General features: G+C 44.8%; 1 protein-coding gene across 5 annotated transcripts; it reads left to right on the forward strand.

Moving 5' to 3' along the window:
* Positions 1 to 239: 239 nt before the first annotated feature.
* On the forward strand, positions 240 to 15,948 carry CARD19 (caspase recruitment domain family member 19). 5 transcript variants are annotated; one of them, XM_064724203.1, is made up of 6 exons: positions 240 to 366; positions 5,510 to 5,652; positions 7,493 to 7,646; positions 10,972 to 11,031; positions 12,613 to 12,684; positions 14,994 to 15,946. In XM_064724203.1, exons 1-6 carry the CDS (start codon positions 348 to 350, stop codon positions 15,161 to 15,163), a joined length of 618 nt encoding a protein of 205 aa, XP_064580273.1. In that variant the 5' UTR covers positions 240 to 347; the 3' UTR covers positions 15,164 to 15,946. The 5 variants fall into 5 exon arrangements, with proteins under 5 accessions (XP_064580273.1, XP_064580275.1, XP_064580276.1 ...); XM_064724205.1 differs by having other exon boundaries at positions 13,381 to 15,129; XM_064724204.1 differs by lacking the exon at positions 240 to 366 and adding an exon at positions 2,595 to 2,782 and having other exon boundaries at positions 14,994 to 15,948.
* Positions 15,949 to 17,852: the final 1,904 nt, after the last annotated feature.

A 17,852-nucleotide genomic window follows, 5' to 3' on the forward strand; every position in this document is an offset into this window, starting at 1 on the left:
ATAACCCATTTTATGTGCAAAGCAACTCTAGAAATTATTAGCATACGCACAAAAAGCCTTCATAACTCTGAGCAAACAAACATCTTGGTTTTCAGAGCTAAAATTTTATACGTCCCCTTAAATCATCAGCAAATTGCTGCTGCCTCCCAGGCGCAGAGGAGCAGCCGCCCCCCGCTGCCGGCGGAGCTCTGCCGGCTGTCACAACTGGACTCGCTCCCTCCCTGTTTTACTTTCGCTTCTCCAAGTTGCCCGTGACCTCCGCTTATCCCATCAAGGAGAATCGCACTGCGGGCGTCCCGCGTGGGACGTGTGCCGGGCACGGCACACACCCACCCCGAAACCCATGGATGATGTTCTACAGAAGCTGTAAGTGCACATTCGTAGCGAGGAATTTGGGCAAAACAAGGGTCTGAAAGGTGCAAATCTGCGGGAACAGGAGTTCAGAGACAGAGGGGCAGTGTCTCTGAAGGGAGTGGCCAACCCGTCACTGCCTTCACGTTTTTCCCCCTTCTTAGAGCTTCTTTTCGTAAATTATTGACTGAAACTTACTGAAGGGAGCCTCGTGCGATATCTGACCTTTTTTAAAAATACTTGATTGTATTTTCTTAAGCACAAAGAAAGACTGTTAGAGGAACTGCTTGCGCTGTCTAGATTTAATTTGTTGCTAAAGAGATTCAGTCCTCTGGCGGTGGGAAAACAACAAAGCGTATTGTGATCCAACAGTTAAGAGATAGAACACTACACGATAATGTTGCCAGGACAAGGGTGTTATTTAGTAAGCAAAATAGTTCGCTTAAATAAACAAATCGGCCTCTTTAGCGGGAGGAAACAGTACTGGCTTTTGAGATTAGCTAAGCAGGAAATCAGTCTGCTGGGAAAAGGAACGTTGTGCAGGTCACTTCGCATGGCCGCTGAGCGCGGAGGCAGAGCGCTGAAGTGACCCCGGGTTTTGGAAGGGCTCTGGGCTCTGTCGGGCAGCGGGGTGAGGGCGCGTTTCTCCCCTCGCTGCTGGCGATGCCGCCTCCCCGCCCGGCTGCGCGTGTGGCTGTCGCGGGGCGGGACTGTCACCACTGGGGGCGGTCGGACCGGCCCGGGCCGCTCCCTCCCTCCCTCCCTCCCGAGGAGCGCGGGCACGGCCGCGGCCTCTGGTGGGGGCTGCGCCAAGCTCTGCCTGCAAAGCGAACCTGACAGCGATCCTGCCGCAGAGGTCTTGCGTGCCGCCGCCATGAGAGGAGATATGTTTAACCTCTGCTTCTTGTGGATTTATCTGAGTCTGCGGGACAAAAATATCTCCAGGCAGTGCGGCACTGTACATCGCAGCATTCCTGAGGGATTGATTTTCGTTTCCACTTCACTCACTGTGCTTTGAATCACTGTGTGCTGAAAAACATGTAGATTTATACTAGAGATTTCAGTCCATATCGCACTAAGATGACTAGGTTTTCTGTTTAGTGGTTTAGATTCTACTAGTTTCAAAAGTTCTAAAAGCTTTTAAATTTAAAACTTCTAAAATTTCTAAAAGTTTCCAGGGAAACTTTTTAGTAGAACACAAAATGCAGTGAATTCACGGAGGTATAAAGGGGTCATAAAAACAAATTCTCAGCATGGCATTCTCCCACTGCTTCTTAATATTAGGCAACCCCTCTTGCTGTAATGTTTTAATATGCATATGGAAGTGAATCATAGAATACAAGAATGGTTTGGGTTGGAAGGGACTTTAACATAATTTTGTTCCAAACCCCTGCCATGGGCAGGGGCGCTTTCCACTGTGCCAGGTAGCTCAGCCCCATCCAAAATCACGTTAAAATATATCACAAGAGGAATTACAAAATTCCAAGTTACTTTTCCCATAATTTCTGTTTCTTTACTAAAACACATTGCCAAAAATCACACCAATGCAGGTATGATCAAGGTCTCCATTGGCAATAATAATAATAATAATAATAATAATAATTTTAAAATGTATTTTCGTGCTGTTAGGATGATCTGGATTCCGGAGGGTAAATAGGATAAACTCAGGATGTATATACTCTACTAATCTTCTCAAGGATATGCACCATGAATGTCACAACAATTGACAATGCTTCAATCCTCTGCAGCATTTATCCCTAGCAAGGCATATTCTCTTCCATTCCTTGCTAGGTAATTAATTTTTGATGAAATCTGGGGCAAATAGCAGGTTTTACATCCACAGATTTGCTTGTACTTTTTCTCTCACAAAGTTAACTATCCCAACTAATTACATGCTTCACTGAAACTTTTTCTATGAGATAAATTGTCCCTGCTCCTTGGGCTTGAGTCACTACCTGCCCAATGCACCTTACGTGTCCAGCTGCACTGAAATGCGTGTTGTGCTGCAGGACAAGGAAAATCTAAATTCTGCATGGATGTTGTGAAGATGTAGACATGGTATTTTGGACACTGTAATTTCTTCTGGGAAAAGAAATCGCGGCTTTAATAGTTTAAAAACTTGTGGCTGTGCAAGTGTAAATTCATGTTTCCACACGGGACGGGCTGGTGAGCACAGACATTTGAAGAAATGTTTTACCTCGGAGGTCAAGGCGGTAGGAACGCCGGTGTGGGCTCCGGGGGGACTGCCCCGGTACCGCCCCGGCTGCCCCCGGCCCTGCGCTCCGCTTCCCCCGCCCCGGCTTCCCCCGCTGCCTCCGGGTCCGGGAGGCGGTGCCCAGCGCCGGCCGCCCCGCCCCGCCCCGGCCCGGCCTGGCAGGAAGGCCGAAGGCCGCAGCCCGCGGGCCGGGCGGGGCCGGGGCTGCCATGGCCGGTGAGTGCGGGACGGGCAGGGTCCGGGGATCCTCGGCTGCTTGGCGAGCGCCGCCGCGCTCCCAGGCCCGGCCGGAGCCTCCGGGACCGCAGCGCCGATGTCGCGGTGTCGCCGCGCCCCGCAGTGGCCCCGCCAGCGCGGTGGCCCCGGCGGTTCGGTGCGCGGCCGCGGCCCGGCCGTGGGGCGGGCTGAGCGCCCCGGGACACGGCCCGGCCCGGCCCGGGCAGCGCTGCCGGGCCCAGCACGGGCGGGCCGTGGGACGGCGGGCGGGGCGGGGCTGGGCGCGGGGCTCGGGGCCGCAGGGCCGTGCGGAGCCCCGGTCTGGCGTGCCCGGGGTAGCCGGGCCGTGCCACGTTTCACACCCTGGCACGCCGGCTGCCTGCTGTGTGGCAGCGGAGTCTGCTGTTTGCTCCCAGCCTCCATCCAGCTCCCTGGGATTGTGCACCTGGGGAGCACACAGGTTAGTTTTCCTGGTGACTCCCGTTGTTTTAGCCGTCTTATGGAGCTTGAAGGATTGGGACTGTGCGTAACCTAATGTCGCACTCTAGTATCAAATGCTTTTTAATATTTTGCTCACTGCAGTTGTTGAAGTCTACAATTCCCTGACAGGTGGGTGTAGCCAGGTGGGTGTGTCTCCTCCCAAGCACCAAGTGACAAGATGAGAGGTAACAGTCTCAGGTTCCGCATGGGGAGGTTTAGGTTGTGTATTAAGGAACATTTTTTCGTTGAAAGGATTGCCCAGGCCTGGTATGGGTTGCCCATGCCTGGTACAGGCTGCCCAGGGCAGTGGTGGAGTCATTGTCCCTGGAAATGTTCAAGAAACGTATGGATGTGGCATTCCATGACATGGTTTAGTGCTGAACATGGTGATGATACTGGATTGATGGTTGGACTCAAAAGTCTTAAGGTTCTTTTCCAACCTAAATGATTCTGTGATTCTCTTGACTTGCTGTCAGAGTCCCTTGACTTTTGGTAACTTGCCAGTAGCACATGGCAGTGGGCGACAGTAGCAGAGGAGGGTGGCATCTTGTTCTTCACCTCTCTGTCATCCTTTCAGCCCAGAGGAAGAGACCAGTTGCTCTTCGTGGGTGTGTTTGGTAACCAGTGCCATCTGATCTTCTCAAGACCATTTCTGTGCAGCCAGTCGTAAATCCTTGGCATTCCTTTCTTGTGATCTTGAAAGGGAAGAGTCAAAACTAAATTAGTGTTAAGCTAACATTTTGTTGAGAGAGACTTTTTCCTCTTCCTGAAATGCTTCTGAAAGGAGTTCTTATGGACATGTACAAATGGTTTGATCATCAGATCCAAACCTTCCAGGTTTTAGTTGCCAGCTTTTCTGTATATTTATGAAAATCACCCAGGAGTTTTACAGGGAGTAGCAACTCATGTTTGCACTGCACAGCAGACACCACTGAGCTTTCCGGAATAGATGTTTGCAAGTTCTGTGTTTTCCGGGGAACATCAGAGAGCTGCACCAGTTTTCATGTCTGTTGTATTTAAATTTATCTCCTTAATGATCCTGTTTGTTTGCTTGATAAACTTAAGATGGCTTTTAAGGGGAAAACAAACCAAAGATGAAACCATAATAAAGATACAGTGGTGTCAGAGACAGTGTCCAGAGTCCTTATGTAAATATTGTTGGACTTAGGAATTGGGAGTGTGTACCTGCCTGACTAAAGGTGGTTGGCAGCTCCCAGGACCTGGGTGTGGATGAGAGTGCTTGCATGTTGCAGCTGGGCAGGGAAGGGCTGATCTCGGCCTACAAATTTGAAATGCAGCTGTACTTACTAATTTACTGTGATAAATATGAAGTGGCAGTGCAACTCCTTAGGGCCCTGTGGCTTTATCCAGAAAGGCAGTGAAAGTAGATCATGAAGAAATGTACGCAGGGGATTGTGACAAACAAAATCCTGTTTGATGTTTCTTGTACAGAAAGCAACATGAGAGTTTTATGCTAAAAATAGTTAAGCAGAAACAAAATTACAAAGGGGTTTTTAGCAACCAATGTAACTTGAAAGTTCCAGTTTGTGTTGTGCCAGGGGCTAGTGACAGCTTTAAGGGTCCACACACCTCAGCACAGGTGCATAAAGCACAGTGCTTTATATGGGTTTGCCCAGCGTTCTGGCTGCTGCCAGGGTCTGGCACATCCCTACCTCTGTTGGGAATTGTCTGACAAGCTCCCTGTTTGAAGAACTTGAGAAAGGGTGTCCCTGATGTTTTTTCTGCAGGTGCTCTAGCAGACAGTCTGGCACCTTATGGTCATGTATGATAAGTTTTTTTATGAGCCTTATTATTTCCAAGAGCAGAATGGGAGCATCCCATTGGACGGGAGAAGCATCTTGCAGGCGCCTTAAATGTCATAATCTGATTTCATAAGTGATAGAGTATTTATCTGCAGTAATTCATTAACTTTAAGGCTGTGTTTGATTAAATATCCCTCAGAACTTGACTTCTAAATGATTTATAGCCTTCTCCCTTTGGAAGGAGAGAGGCAGTAGGAGTGACCAGCCAGAAGTTCTGATTTGTGGAATTTCAAGTGGACGAGTCTTTGAAAAGCACATGGCAGTGTTATGTTTCCCTAACAGATAGTTCAGCTTGCTAATATTAGGTGGTGGTGATAATTGTATTTGAGCTATTTAATCAGTGGTAGTAAAATGAAATTTATGGAATTTTAAAATGGCTTATTAATTAACTGCATTGGTTTCTTCTGTGTTATTTTATCTTTAGATCAGTCGTATTGCCATCGGCTGCAGCATGACATGTATTTCCTTACAAGCACTAGCCGACTGAATGAGCAAGTGGTTGATAAAATAGTTCTTCAGCTCAACAGAGTCTATCCCCAAATTCTTACCAATGAAGAAGCAGAAAAGGTAATTTGAGGAGTTTTGCTGTGTCTCTGACTGCTGTATTGCTTCACTACCCCAGCTGCCCTCTTCCTGACACAACTCTTGGTGCCACATGCAGCCAGCCTGCCTCACCTCCTGCTTGCTGACCACTTATGTCTGGCATCTCATGCAAGAGGAGCAGTCACAGGGCTGGCACGTTCGCTGTGCCAAGTGGTCATGGGAGAGAATGCTCTCTGCAGCAGCAGTTTAATGCCACAGTCCCTGCCATGATCAGGGGCAGCCAGTCCTTGGGCAGGAGGGCACCCATCCTGTGACCACATGCCTGACATGCCTGTCTGCTCCCGTGAGGTGGTGTGGAGTGGCACACCGGATGATCTGTGCTGCATCCATCTCTGCCCACAAAATCATCTATATTAGCTCAATCAGTTTTGGTAACGAATTAATAATTTTAAGTATTGGTAGAGAAGTGGGGGGTGTTAGTCCCAATAGTAAGTGTGGAGCTGTGGGAATTGGGTGGAGTTAATAATATCTTGCAGTGGTGCCACCATGTATGGAGGAAGGCCACTCTCCTTGAAGTGAAGCTTTCAAAAATGAGTAGCTCTTTTTAGGGAGAAAGAAGCTTCTAATTTTGTGTGGAGACAAAATTAAAGTCAGCTAAGAGCTTCCACAATCCTACTTACAACAGTTTGTACTTACCCTCTCCTGGCTTCATGTCTGCAAAGAGTTTTGGTGTATCAGTATTTGAACATGAGGAAAAATAGGTCCAATTCTACCAGAATCAAAACTTCATGGAGACAAATAGTGTTTTGTGGTGTAGAGCAGAGCTAGATAATTTACTGAGCCAGTCTTGCCACTTCCCTTAAGAGCTTCAAAATAAACCATAAAGAATCTGAAACATGATTTGTGACTTCTGCACTTAGGCAGAAATGAACTGCTTTTTAATAGATTCAGGCAAGTTTGTGTCAACTCTATTGAATGTTTAGGAAGCTTATAATCTCAGCTGTATCTGGAAGACCTGTGGGAATTTTGTCAGAATAAGAAGTATTGTGTAAAATCTGTGGCATTCGTGTCCCCCTCAAGCAGCAATTGTTCCCAACTCAGTATGCTACAAAGGTTTTCCACTGTGCTGCTATGAAATATGGTGTTTTGCTGAGAATGGATTTGGATTTTTTTGCAATAAACTGAAAATGGTTTGATGTGTAAAGCTAGAGATGCATTTTCCTTCTCTTTGTAAGGTCTGCTAATACTCATCACATTTAGCACTACAGAAAAAATTTATTTCCCACTGCAGCTGTTTGCCAACCTGAGTAATGGGAATTGTGACTGTTGAAGTGGGTGTACAGCAGTTAATTGGCTGGAAACAAAAAAACCCCATGAAGTATGAAATCTTGGGATGATGAACACTCCAGTACTGGGACCAGGATAAACAGTATAAAGTGCCTTTTAGGGGATCCTTACGAGGCAGCTAAGGACAAACTTGAAAGCATCAAACTTTATTTCCAATTATAAGATTTGCTGAAATATTCTATCTACAGCTGCCAGAATTAAACTGTACAATAGCAACTGTACAATACAAGCAGGGAAGATGTCAAATGCAGAGTGTCTTTCACTTGATTGGGACAGAAAAAAGCAGAAGGAGAGGCAGAGACAATATGCTCTCCATCAGATTCTGCTGACCACATGGAGCTCAGGGCTGTGCGCTGCATGTATGTCCTTTTTAGGTTTCCCTTTTTGGCAAATTCTTTTAGTAAATATCAAAGAAGCTCTATAAAGAAGCTACATAACTGGTATAGTGAAGTAAAATTGATCTTTTAATCTCTCTTCTGTTTTATTCTCTTTTCTGATGAGCACTTTTCTCTTGCAGTTCAGGAACCCAAAAGCATCACTCCATACCAGGCTCTCAGATCTGCTAAAACACCTCCAAAAGAAAGGAGACAGACACTGTCAGGAGTTTTACAGGGCTCTGCAGATCAATGCTGAACAGCTGTTTAATGACCTGCCAAGCAGGAAAATCTTGAGTAAGTTGATTTGTAAGTTGATTGAGTTTTGAATTTCCTCACCAGCGTATTACAAAACCTAATTTCAGATGCAGTGTAGGTAATTTAAACAACCTAAACAGATTATAAATAATACAAATAAATAAGTTACTTAAATAATTTTTGGGGTATACCTTAATTCCTTATGACTTGAGTTTTCCAAAAGCTATAAGGGGATTTTGTGATGTAAAATTGTAATTTCCTTCATTTTGTCTTTCATTTTGAAAGAAGTAATTTGTATCTACCCTGCACAAACTGGTGGAGGACCATTTTCTTGCCTGCGTGGGGAGGCTGCAGGGTTACCCCACATCCATACCTGAACCCTTTTGGACTGGAGAAGTCGGGGCCCATCCTGCCTCAGAATCTCAGATGAGCCCCAGTCCCAACTGACTGAGCCTTGCAGCAGCTTGGAGGCAACGCTTTGGTCTGATGTTCACCTTGCAGAAGTTGTGTGCTTTGGAGAACAGGCTATTCAATCAAAGTGTCTTGAATCTATCATTTTTACTTTGGTAGAGGTCAAAAAACAAGTTTTTCTGCCAGGCTGACTAGCAGTTAGCAGATAGCCTTTATGAATTAAGAGCAGTTTGAGAAGTCTTGGTGTAATCACTAAGAAGAAAAATTTCAAGACTGTTTTGATTTTTAAGAGTTAAAACCTTTTTAGATGTTCAATAGCACATTCTACAAGCCATTTTTGAAAATGTATCGTTACAAGGAGACTTGGATAGGGTCTGTGGGATGTTTTCACTTTTAGCTAGAGCAGAAACGTGCTCATCCTTGCACATGTGGTGACTCTGAGCTTTCCATGAGTAGGCAGGGTGAGGGCTTCTCATGTTCAGACTCTGCATAGCAAATACCTGTGCTAGAAGTGCTTCACATTAAACATACAGCTCCTCGTGGCACCCAAAACCAGTTTTGCTGCTGCTGCAAACTGCTGACTTCAGTAAACATGAAAAGTCATTAAATTCTCTGTTATCTTGGCACACTCTTATATGTTACCATCCTCAGAAGGATAAGGACAATTTAAAGAACAGACTTAAAACTTTACTGTGTGCTGAGATTCAGCAGTTTCTTTCTGTTGACCTAAGAAATAAATATTTAGATGATTGTGTTAATGTGCTTGCTGCTTCTTAGAGTTCTGTAATTAAAACAAATGTCTGCATTCTGGATTGAATGGTCAAGAAACATCTGTGCAGCTTTTTAAGCTAAAACTGCAAACACCTTTATGCTTCAGGAAAAGCTCCTTTTGTCAATATGAGGAGTAACTTTTCATTTAAGTGAACTTGGACATTTTCAATATTAAAGAATATTATCCTTCAGACCTCCGACACGCACAATTTGATACTCGAATTTTACTTCTTGGAAGTGCTCAAGGGGTGTTACAGGCCAAAATCTATGGGGGCCTGAGCACTCTGGTCAGCAGAAAATGTCCCTGCTCATGGCAGGAGGTTGGAACTGGGTGGTTTCCAACACAAACCATGCTATCATTCTATAATGCTCTTAGCAGTAGTTGTTAAATTTAGCACAAAGCATTTACAGAACTGCCACTAGAATTTGTAAATATGAAGAACAAGGAGAATCACTAACATGGGGCTTTTCTTCTAAATGCAGGCTGAGCTGAAACAAGCAGCCTTACAAACAGCTGGAGAAATTATCAGTGAGGACATGGATGGTTCATGGATGAACTCCGTAGTTCTGTAATAGATTACATGCAGCTATACATATGACAGATTTTTTCAGCAGAGGAAATCCTTTCAAATATTTCTTTTTCATTTTTAAGACAGCTTTAAAATTCATGCTAGAACAAAATTTCTTTGCCTGAAGTGTAAATTGCCAATGAAGTGTCTGGTAATGTCTGAACATTCCCACTAGAGGGAAGGTAAGGCACATGGTATGGGCAGCCTCAGAGCTGTTGAAGCAAATGGGTGTTTCCAAGGGACTCAGAAAATGTTTTTATTTCTCTCCATGCTGACATAGACTTAAAGGATAAAAGCTTGGATCAGCCCCATGCAGCGATAGAAGTGGCAGAGATTTGTCTGTGCTCTGCTGTGCAGTGTGAGGATTTCCTAGCTGGAATTTCTAGGAAGGACATCAGCTCCTCAAAGGGGTGGGCTGGGTGAGGCTGCTAGGGGCACACCGAGCTTATGGGAGCTTTGCAGCAATCCTTGCTGCTCTGGTGGCTCTCAGGCTTCACAGCAAAGGGCACAGATGCTTCTGTCCTGCTCCAGGCCATGCCCTGTCCCCCCACAGAGAGGGATATCCTTTAGCAGGGGAGATGGATGTTCCCCTGTGCTTGCCTGGGTGGACTGGGCAGTTTTCAAGGCGCCTCTCCTGCATCCTGGTGTCATGTGAGAGAGGGAAACCAATCAATCTTAAATTCTTCCTCATTGACAGCCAGATTCAGAACTCTTACTTTTTTCCCTTTCCTTTTTTAACCCTCCTAGCCCTTTGACAGTTGGACTTGGTGATCATAGAGGTCTTTGCCAACCTTTATGATTCTGTGATTGCATGACTACAGAAAGCTTTGGCTAAAACAGTGTTGCAGATCAGTGATGTGTTATGGAAAGTCACTCTTCTGCCATGTCTGGTGACAGCTGTGCATCCCCCTTCTGCAGACAGCATAATCTCCAAATCTGTGTGGCAAAGGCAGCTCTGAAAGGGTCTTTCTGCCCAGGCTGGAAACTACTGAACACCTTGTCCTATGGCCAGCCTCCTTTTCTACTAGAATTTGCAGAAAGATAGAGGCTGAAATTACTTGTGCCAAATGTTAACATGTAGAACCCACAGAGTTTTAAAGAATGCCTTCAGCTGAGACCGGCATTTAGTAAATAATCTACACGAAGAAGTTCTTTTTATGTGCTTTACCTGCTAAATACATCAATGCCTGAAGATTTGCTCAAGAACAAAGAATGGTGATACATTAAATTATAGAGATGTTTTGAGATTAGTGCATCTGTTAACAAAGAGTTTCTGTGTATTACAATGAAAACTGCTGGTATTGTGAAGGATTACCTCCTGCTTTCCTAACTTAGGAAAAAAGTGTAATGTTACTTATGTGGTCAGTGCTTAAGCTGATCAGAGGTGGGGCTGCAGCCATTTGTAGTTGCATTCAGATGATCTATGCCAGTGTCTTTTGGTCAGTCCAACTTTAACTCTAGCAATGGTTTACCATTGGAGGGGTTAATACTTTATGTCAATATTGGATATTTTTCTGAAATACAGTGTTTTGCACCATTTTGCATGTGCTGATTATGTTTGTTTGTTTGCTTGAGCTGAGTACTAACTTTTCATGTATTGCTTTTATTTCTAGAAACCCCAGATCCCACAGAGATAGACACTGACAAGGAGCAATATATGCTAAATGACAGGGGTAAATAAATCATACAGTGTCACCGGATGGAATGGCTTTGCAGATAATGATGCAATTTATTATATCATGTAATTTGCACTGTATATAGCAACTACTTTGGCTTATGATGTGTTTACTGTCACAAGTTAAGTAGAATTAATGGAGGAAAATGTACTGAGTTACTGTCGAGGAAACCAGTGCCAGGAAATTGAAGAGACTGTAGAGTTTAATCAATATTTACAATGGTATTACTTACACTAAAACAGCTAAGCTCTTAATTTCCTGTGATTTCTTCAGTGCCTGAACAGTAAGGTCTATTCATTTTGCATAAAGCCATCAATAACTTTTTGATCTGGCTTTCAATTTTTTTCAATTTTTTTTTAAGCTCTCAATTTAACTACAAGTCATTTGAAAGCAATGATGGAAAGGCAGGAAAAGCTTAAATATATTTTCCTTAGGAAAACATATTAATTCATTTCACCTTCCTCTGTTCAATGCCAGATTACAGAGACAAATATTTTTTTCGTGGTAGGATATTTTGAAAAGGAAGATCTCAAATAACGATGAAGAATTCTCACCATTTATGATGAACTATTGTGTCATTTAAGTTCAGTATTTTATTTAGAGATTTAGATACAATAATGAGAGATTCAAAACACCTTCTGTGAATTATGCCTTTTTTGCAGTTTCCTGAGAAAAAACTGAAATAAGAAACACTGTTTAACTCAATGTATATTTTTGTCTGTGGTGGTGGTGTTTCTGTGAATATTGAACCAAATTGCTGTTCAGAGTTTACACATTGCTGCTGCTGTCTGCAGCATAACAGTACAGGATGAACAGAGAAAGTGTTTGGAAATAAGAAAATGAAGTAGTTGTTTTTTTTGGGGTTTTTTTTTTTTTTTTTTTACTTATTACTTTTTTTTTCTGACCTGGCCTCAGACTAGAGATTGTTTGGCCACTAGCCACCCTCCTTGGGAGGTTACATGCCAAAGAGCAACGAAATCTGTTTGGTTTTGGCTCCTTTGGTGTTTCTCCAATGTCCTTGTCCACACAGTCAGCTCCAGGAATTTGTTGAGGCAGTACACTTGACCTTAAATTGGTAGGTGTAGCTTAATTGTATCTACAAGTAGATGTGTAGTTTAATTGTATCTCTGTAGTGAGATAGTAACTACAAATAGAATATTAGGTAATGAAGAAGCAGATATAAATCTTAATGCTGTTTTGTCAGTGGATAAGTATGAATTAGGAAGGTTTTATTGAACATCAGTACTGACCATCACCATTAAACTCTGTGTAATTCCAGGCAGGCAGTTTCCAGGAGATTTGGTTTGGAAACTTTTCCTTAAATGCCTTAGTCTGTAGCTGGTAGATGAGCAGAGGGGAACAGGGAATGGTGGCAGAGCAACTGTAGTAAAAATTAATTGCAGCCTAATAAATGTGCTTCACAGTACATTAGCTGCAGAACATACAGAATTGTGAATGTGTTAGCTTCATTTGAATATGCTTAATTATGCATATTGATAGCAATTGGTGATTTGTGAGCTGAGCTAAACTTCTGGTGCCCTGCTCTGTCTCAATGTGTTTTCTTGCCATTTTCTGTAGGCCCAGTGTTTTTCCTGGCGTGTTTCAGCGTGGCTGCAGGGCTGGCCCTTTTCTGGTACTGCTGTAACTCAGGTGAGCTTCTCAGGGGCTTCTCCTGCCTGCCTTCCCTCAGCAGGGGTGCAGCGAGCTGGGCTCCTCATCTGACAGGGCTCCCTAACAGGGGGGTCAGAGTTTCATCACTCGTTAATGAGCTCTGGATACAAATTGCACAGCAAACATGCTGAGCTATAAATAATGGATGTTTTGCCTCCAGATGCCACAAATAGGGGCACTTTTTAAATGCAGTAGTGATGTGAACTCCTGTTGCTATGGCAATGGTCATGATTCCCAGCACTCATGGGACACACCCAAAACCTTCTGGCTCCCACACTCCCTGGGAGCTGGTGGAAGCCTGGCCAGGGCTGGGGATGCTGGCTGGATTTGCTGAGCTCCAGCAGCTACAGCTGCCCCACGCTGCTGGCTCTGGTGTTGGCTCTGACTGCCCCCTGCCAGTCCACACTGGCTCCACACCATCCAGTGCTGTGCTCAGGGGTGAAGCTGCCCCCTTCCCCAACTGATCAGTCTCTTCCTGTCTCGGCTTGCAGCAATGAATCTGAACAGATTCCTTGTTCACCTCTCTTGGCAGTTGATTTCTACAAATTGAAGGAAATGGGCTTTCCTCTAGAGTTACTTTTAATTGGTTTTTATTTTTTGCAGATGCTCCTTCCTAGATAAAATGAAATCTAACTGTGTTCACTTTCTCTTTTTCCTCTCATCATTCCATTTTAGAAACACAAGTCATAGGAAGAGCCAGGAGAATCTTGGGTTTTTCTCCTATTATCATAGGAGGACATGTTAGAAATATTTGTATGTTGTATTTGGAAGACATGTCAAGAAATTAAGGAAAAGCTGTCTCTTTGCCTGTCTGTACATGGCACCAAAGGAAGCCAACAGTGGATAAAAATGTCCTGTACTCATACCAAAGATTTTATTAACTAGCTTAATCAATAATTGCCTTGCCTCCAGATGTATTCGAAATTTCAGCTATAAATGTCCTTCTTTATGGGAATGGACCATTTATTTTTGTAAATGCTTGAAGTATTTATTGTTTGTATAAAAATATTTTTATTATGAGCTTTAAAATGATCTCTTAAGTGCGCATGGGTCTGAAGCCATGTTTGCGTATGTGTTTTCTATACTGAAATGAAGGATCACAACTGTTTGAAGAACTCTGGCTTTCCTTTTGTGAGAATTAATTTAAGAAAAGAACTTAAACACATGCACTCAAAGCCCTTACTAAGAAATGGATCTCCATCTCAGAACTGTTTTGTCTAGACGCTTTATAGTCACTGCCTGAGCTCAGGTGTACTGGCACCTGGAAAAAGTTTATGGGCGCCAGTTCCCTTGATGTATTCATTGTGTCTTCTGATTCCCAGTTGGTGCCTCATCCCAGTCTGCCTTGTTCCCAGTCTGCCACAGCTGCTGGCCCTGATTTGAATGCCCTGGAGCTGTTGCAGGCTGCTTCCCAGCCCATGGGCTCTTCCAGGGAGAGGAATGTCTGACCCGAAGCACTTCAGACTACCAAGAAAATGTTCCAGATTCATTTAGCTTTCCCTTTCCCAGTGAAGTAAAGGGAGACTGCAGAGAGACCTGGACACATGGGAGGGCTGGACAATCACCAACCCAGTAAAGTTCTACGAGGGAAAGTACCAGATTGTGCACTTGGGATGGTGCAACCCTGGATGTATGGACAGGCTGGGGAATGAGATGCTAGAGAGCAGCACCATGCAAAGGGACCTGGGAATCCTAGTGGATGGAAAGTTGGATATGAGTCAGCACAGCCTGGCAGCCAGGGGGGACATCCCTGTCCTGGGGGCACCAGGCCCAGCATGGCCAGCTGGGCCAGGGAGGGGATTGTCCCTCTCTGCTCTGCGCTGGCGCGGCCTCAGCTCCAGTGCTGGGGACAGTTTGGGCATCACAATATAAGAAAGATATTAAACTACTGGAGAGCATTGAAAGGACGCTTCCAGGGATGGGGCAGCAGCAGCTTCTCTGGGTAACCTGTGCCAGGGTTGGGGGAAGAATTCTTTCCCAGCATGGTACAGGAAATTTTACTATGGCTAGGGCTACATTTTCCTCCCTTCCTGAGGTTGCTTGAGATGAGGATATCTCTCAGGGAAAAAAATGATCCAGAATGAGCTATGCCAAGGGTTAGAGCTGGAAGGAGGAAGAAAAAGTGAGTCTGGGTTCATCCTAGTGTTAAAGGACCTAACAGCAAAGAATAGAAAACAATTTGTTCTTTCATTAGTGCCAGTTATTAATATGAACAATGAATGTCAGGCTGCCTATACAGTTGGCATGTGCACAGGCTGGGAGACATTCTTTGAATATTTTTCTTTCAGGAGCTTGCTTCTCTGCAAGCACATCTCTGCAGCACCTATGGACAGTGATAATTCCATTTTCAGCTCCTGGAGGAAGCCCATGTGCACCTGCATGGAGTCAGGTCCTTTTAGGCAAACAGTGTTACAGACTTGGGAATAAATCAAGCAGGGTCTTGGATGAAGCTGTTTAGTTGCAGAATTCTGGTTTCCCTGGCAAGTCAAGAACAGCTTGGCCTTTGCTGCTGAAACTGTACTGGTAACTAATTTATAAACATGGTTGACACTTTGTGCAGGGAGGTTGTCCTGGCTGGGTTGTCGGTGGTTCCATGCCAAGGGTGGAGACCCTCCTGGTGAACACTGGCTGCCATGCTGTAGGCAGGAATTGTCCAGGAGCTAAGGAGGTACTGGCCTGAGCCATGGAAATGTTCAAGGCTGAGTACAGGACCATCTGTGTGCAGAGAGCTGGGAAGCAAAGTGATAGATCCTACAAAGAATTTGCACAATTCTCTTTAAAGCCAGACTGCTATTTAAAGGACTTGGTGAAGGATGATGTGCCTGATGAGCTGGAATGGGAATGAAGTAATGATTCATTCTGGGATGCACTGGGCTTCTTTACAGCTGCTGGATGGAGTTTGCAGTTACAAGTGCCTTTGCCAAGACAAAGTTATTCCTTTTGTTTCTTTCAATTGTTGTTATTTTTCTCATATTGTAATAAATTGAAAACATATTTGATCAAAATGTGCCATTGTGGATGCTTTTCCCTGCCATTCTGTGTGCACAGATGTTACTCCATGTTATGCCATGCCTTGGCTGTGCTGGCAAGAATCAGTTTGCTGCACTTCACAGGGCCTGTGTCCTGTATTAATTTCTCTGGATGTACCTCCTTTAGAAATTAATGTATTTCTTTTTTTAATGGGGTGAAGCTGTCAATTAAATTGAAATAAAATCTGGGAGAAGAATGCTGCTGTTTTTTCTGTAGTTAATGCACTGCTCTTCCTTGCAGAAGCACCCCTTGGTTGTTGCCCTCCTGTGGCTGCTAACTGACCCCTCCTGGGCTCTTGCCTCTCATGGTTATATTTTTCTGGGTATTTGCACCAGGATTTTTAACATTTTCACCTGATTTCGAAATTGCAGGTTTTTTCTGCTTAGCTTGTTTAGGGATCTGGAGTTAAACAGGGCTTATTAGTTCAAAGACTGGGTGTCTTTGGGTTAATCCTTGATTTTGTGTCATTTTGGGAGTTCCAAGGATCACTGCACATGAAACCTTGGAGGTGCACCAGTAAAGGGACTTTGACACACAGTTCATTTGAAGTGCTACTTGGGGCCACCTAAAAAGGGACTTCATTTTGTTACTGGCCTGTTCCTTGGGGTAAGGGGGAACTGCTGGCATGGGTGCCTCTATGAGGAGTGTTGAGCATCCCACCAAAGGAAATTGTTGCTGTAGCAGGATAATCATGGGATCATAGAATTGTTAAGGTTGGAAAAGAGCTCTTAATACCATTGAGGCTGATCTGGCACCACCACGATCTTCACCATTAAACTGTGTCCTAAAGTGCCATATCCACATTTTTTTTAAACATGTGCAGGAATGGTGACTTCACCACTGTCCTGGGCAGCCCATGCCAGGGCTGGACAGCCCTTTCCATAAAAAAAAAATTTCCTAATATCAAATCTAAATCTCCCCTGACACAACTTAAAACCTTAGGTAGAGTCACTAACCCAGAGCCAGGATTGCATCTGACTCTCTGGGGACAAGAGGAGCCCCAGAGCTTGGCACTGGATTCTGTTGAACAGGGCCTGAGTGTCACAGAGGAGGATCTCTGAGAGAACTTCATCAGGAGCAGAGATCCTCTTCATCCTGTGCCCTTCTGTGGACTGCCTCCCTGGTGAGTGGGAACTGGGCTCCGCTCCTTGCCGCTGGGTTGTGGCCCTTGGGGGAGAGGAGCAGCTCGTAGTGGAGGCTGTGCTGGGCAGCGTGCCCAGCCCTCTGCCCCTGCAGGAGCAGCCTTGTGCCAGGCACCAGGTGAAGGGACCAGAGCAGAGCATCAGGGCATCACCAAGGTTTGGATATGAGTGAAACAACAGCCTGATGAAACTACAAAATTACAGGATTCAGGGGAGGGGGAAATTTTCTATCTTCATCTCACCCACTGCATAGAGATGTTATTAGAGCCAAATGAAAGAAATAAGTCAGAGGCAGGAGATGAGACAGCTGTGCAGCAACACTGCTCCAGTTAATTCAGTCCCATTGCTTTGGCATAAAAGAACATTTTGGGGGAATCCTGAGCTGCCCTTGCTATTTTGGAGCACAGGCCACTTTACACTGTTGTCACAAGGAAAAACTTTCTGCCGTGGTACTGTTGATAAATCTTTAATAACATTGTGTCTAGTAAAGCCAAAATCCTTTCAGACTCTGTGCTTCTCAAACTGGTAACAGGTGAAGTCGGGTGCCAGCAGCCAGAGTGCCACTGCACATGAAGCTTGGATAAATCACTGGCGAGACATGTTCTCACAGCACGATTTACAGCAAATCTCCATAGCAAAATATTTCATCACACTCAGGTGGTTTTTGTTTCCTTTTTAGGCCTGGCTTTAGCTACCCTGGGGGTGTTCTGGTGCTCCAGCCCTGCGGGTGCTGTCCCAGGGCTGCTCTGTGCTGTGCTGGGTGCCACAGCCGGGTCCTGCGGGGTGCCCAGGGCTGAATGCTCCGCTGCAGCAGAAACTGAGAGAGCTGACGTTGTTTTTCCTCTGTGGCTCTGAGCTAATTCATTTTAAAAGCTCCCAGTGAAGGCTGGAAAGATGATGCCTGTGCCTCTTAAATATTCCTGATCCATAATGGTTGCATAGAGCTGGGTTTTGTTTCACCTGTGCCTCTGGAGC

This window comes from Zonotrichia leucophrys, chromosome 12 (assembly GCF_028769735.1).
Source record: "Zonotrichia leucophrys gambelii isolate GWCS_2022_RI chromosome 12, RI_Zleu_2.0, whole genome shotgun sequence".
Taxonomy (NCBI): domain Eukaryota; kingdom Metazoa; phylum Chordata; class Aves; order Passeriformes; family Passerellidae; genus Zonotrichia; species Zonotrichia leucophrys.

Excerpts from the sequence above, each read along its gene's own strand:
- CARD19 (XM_064724203.1), top strand. Across the intron at positions 7,647-10,971 it reads GCCAAGCAGGAAAATCTTGA|AAACCCCAGATCCCACAGAG; the intron begins GTAAGTTGATTT and ends TTTTATTTCTAG. Across the intron at positions 12,685-14,993 it reads CTGGTACTGCTGTAACTCAG|GAGCTTGCTTCTCTGCAAGC; the intron begins GTGAGCTTCTCA and ends TTTTTCTTTCAG.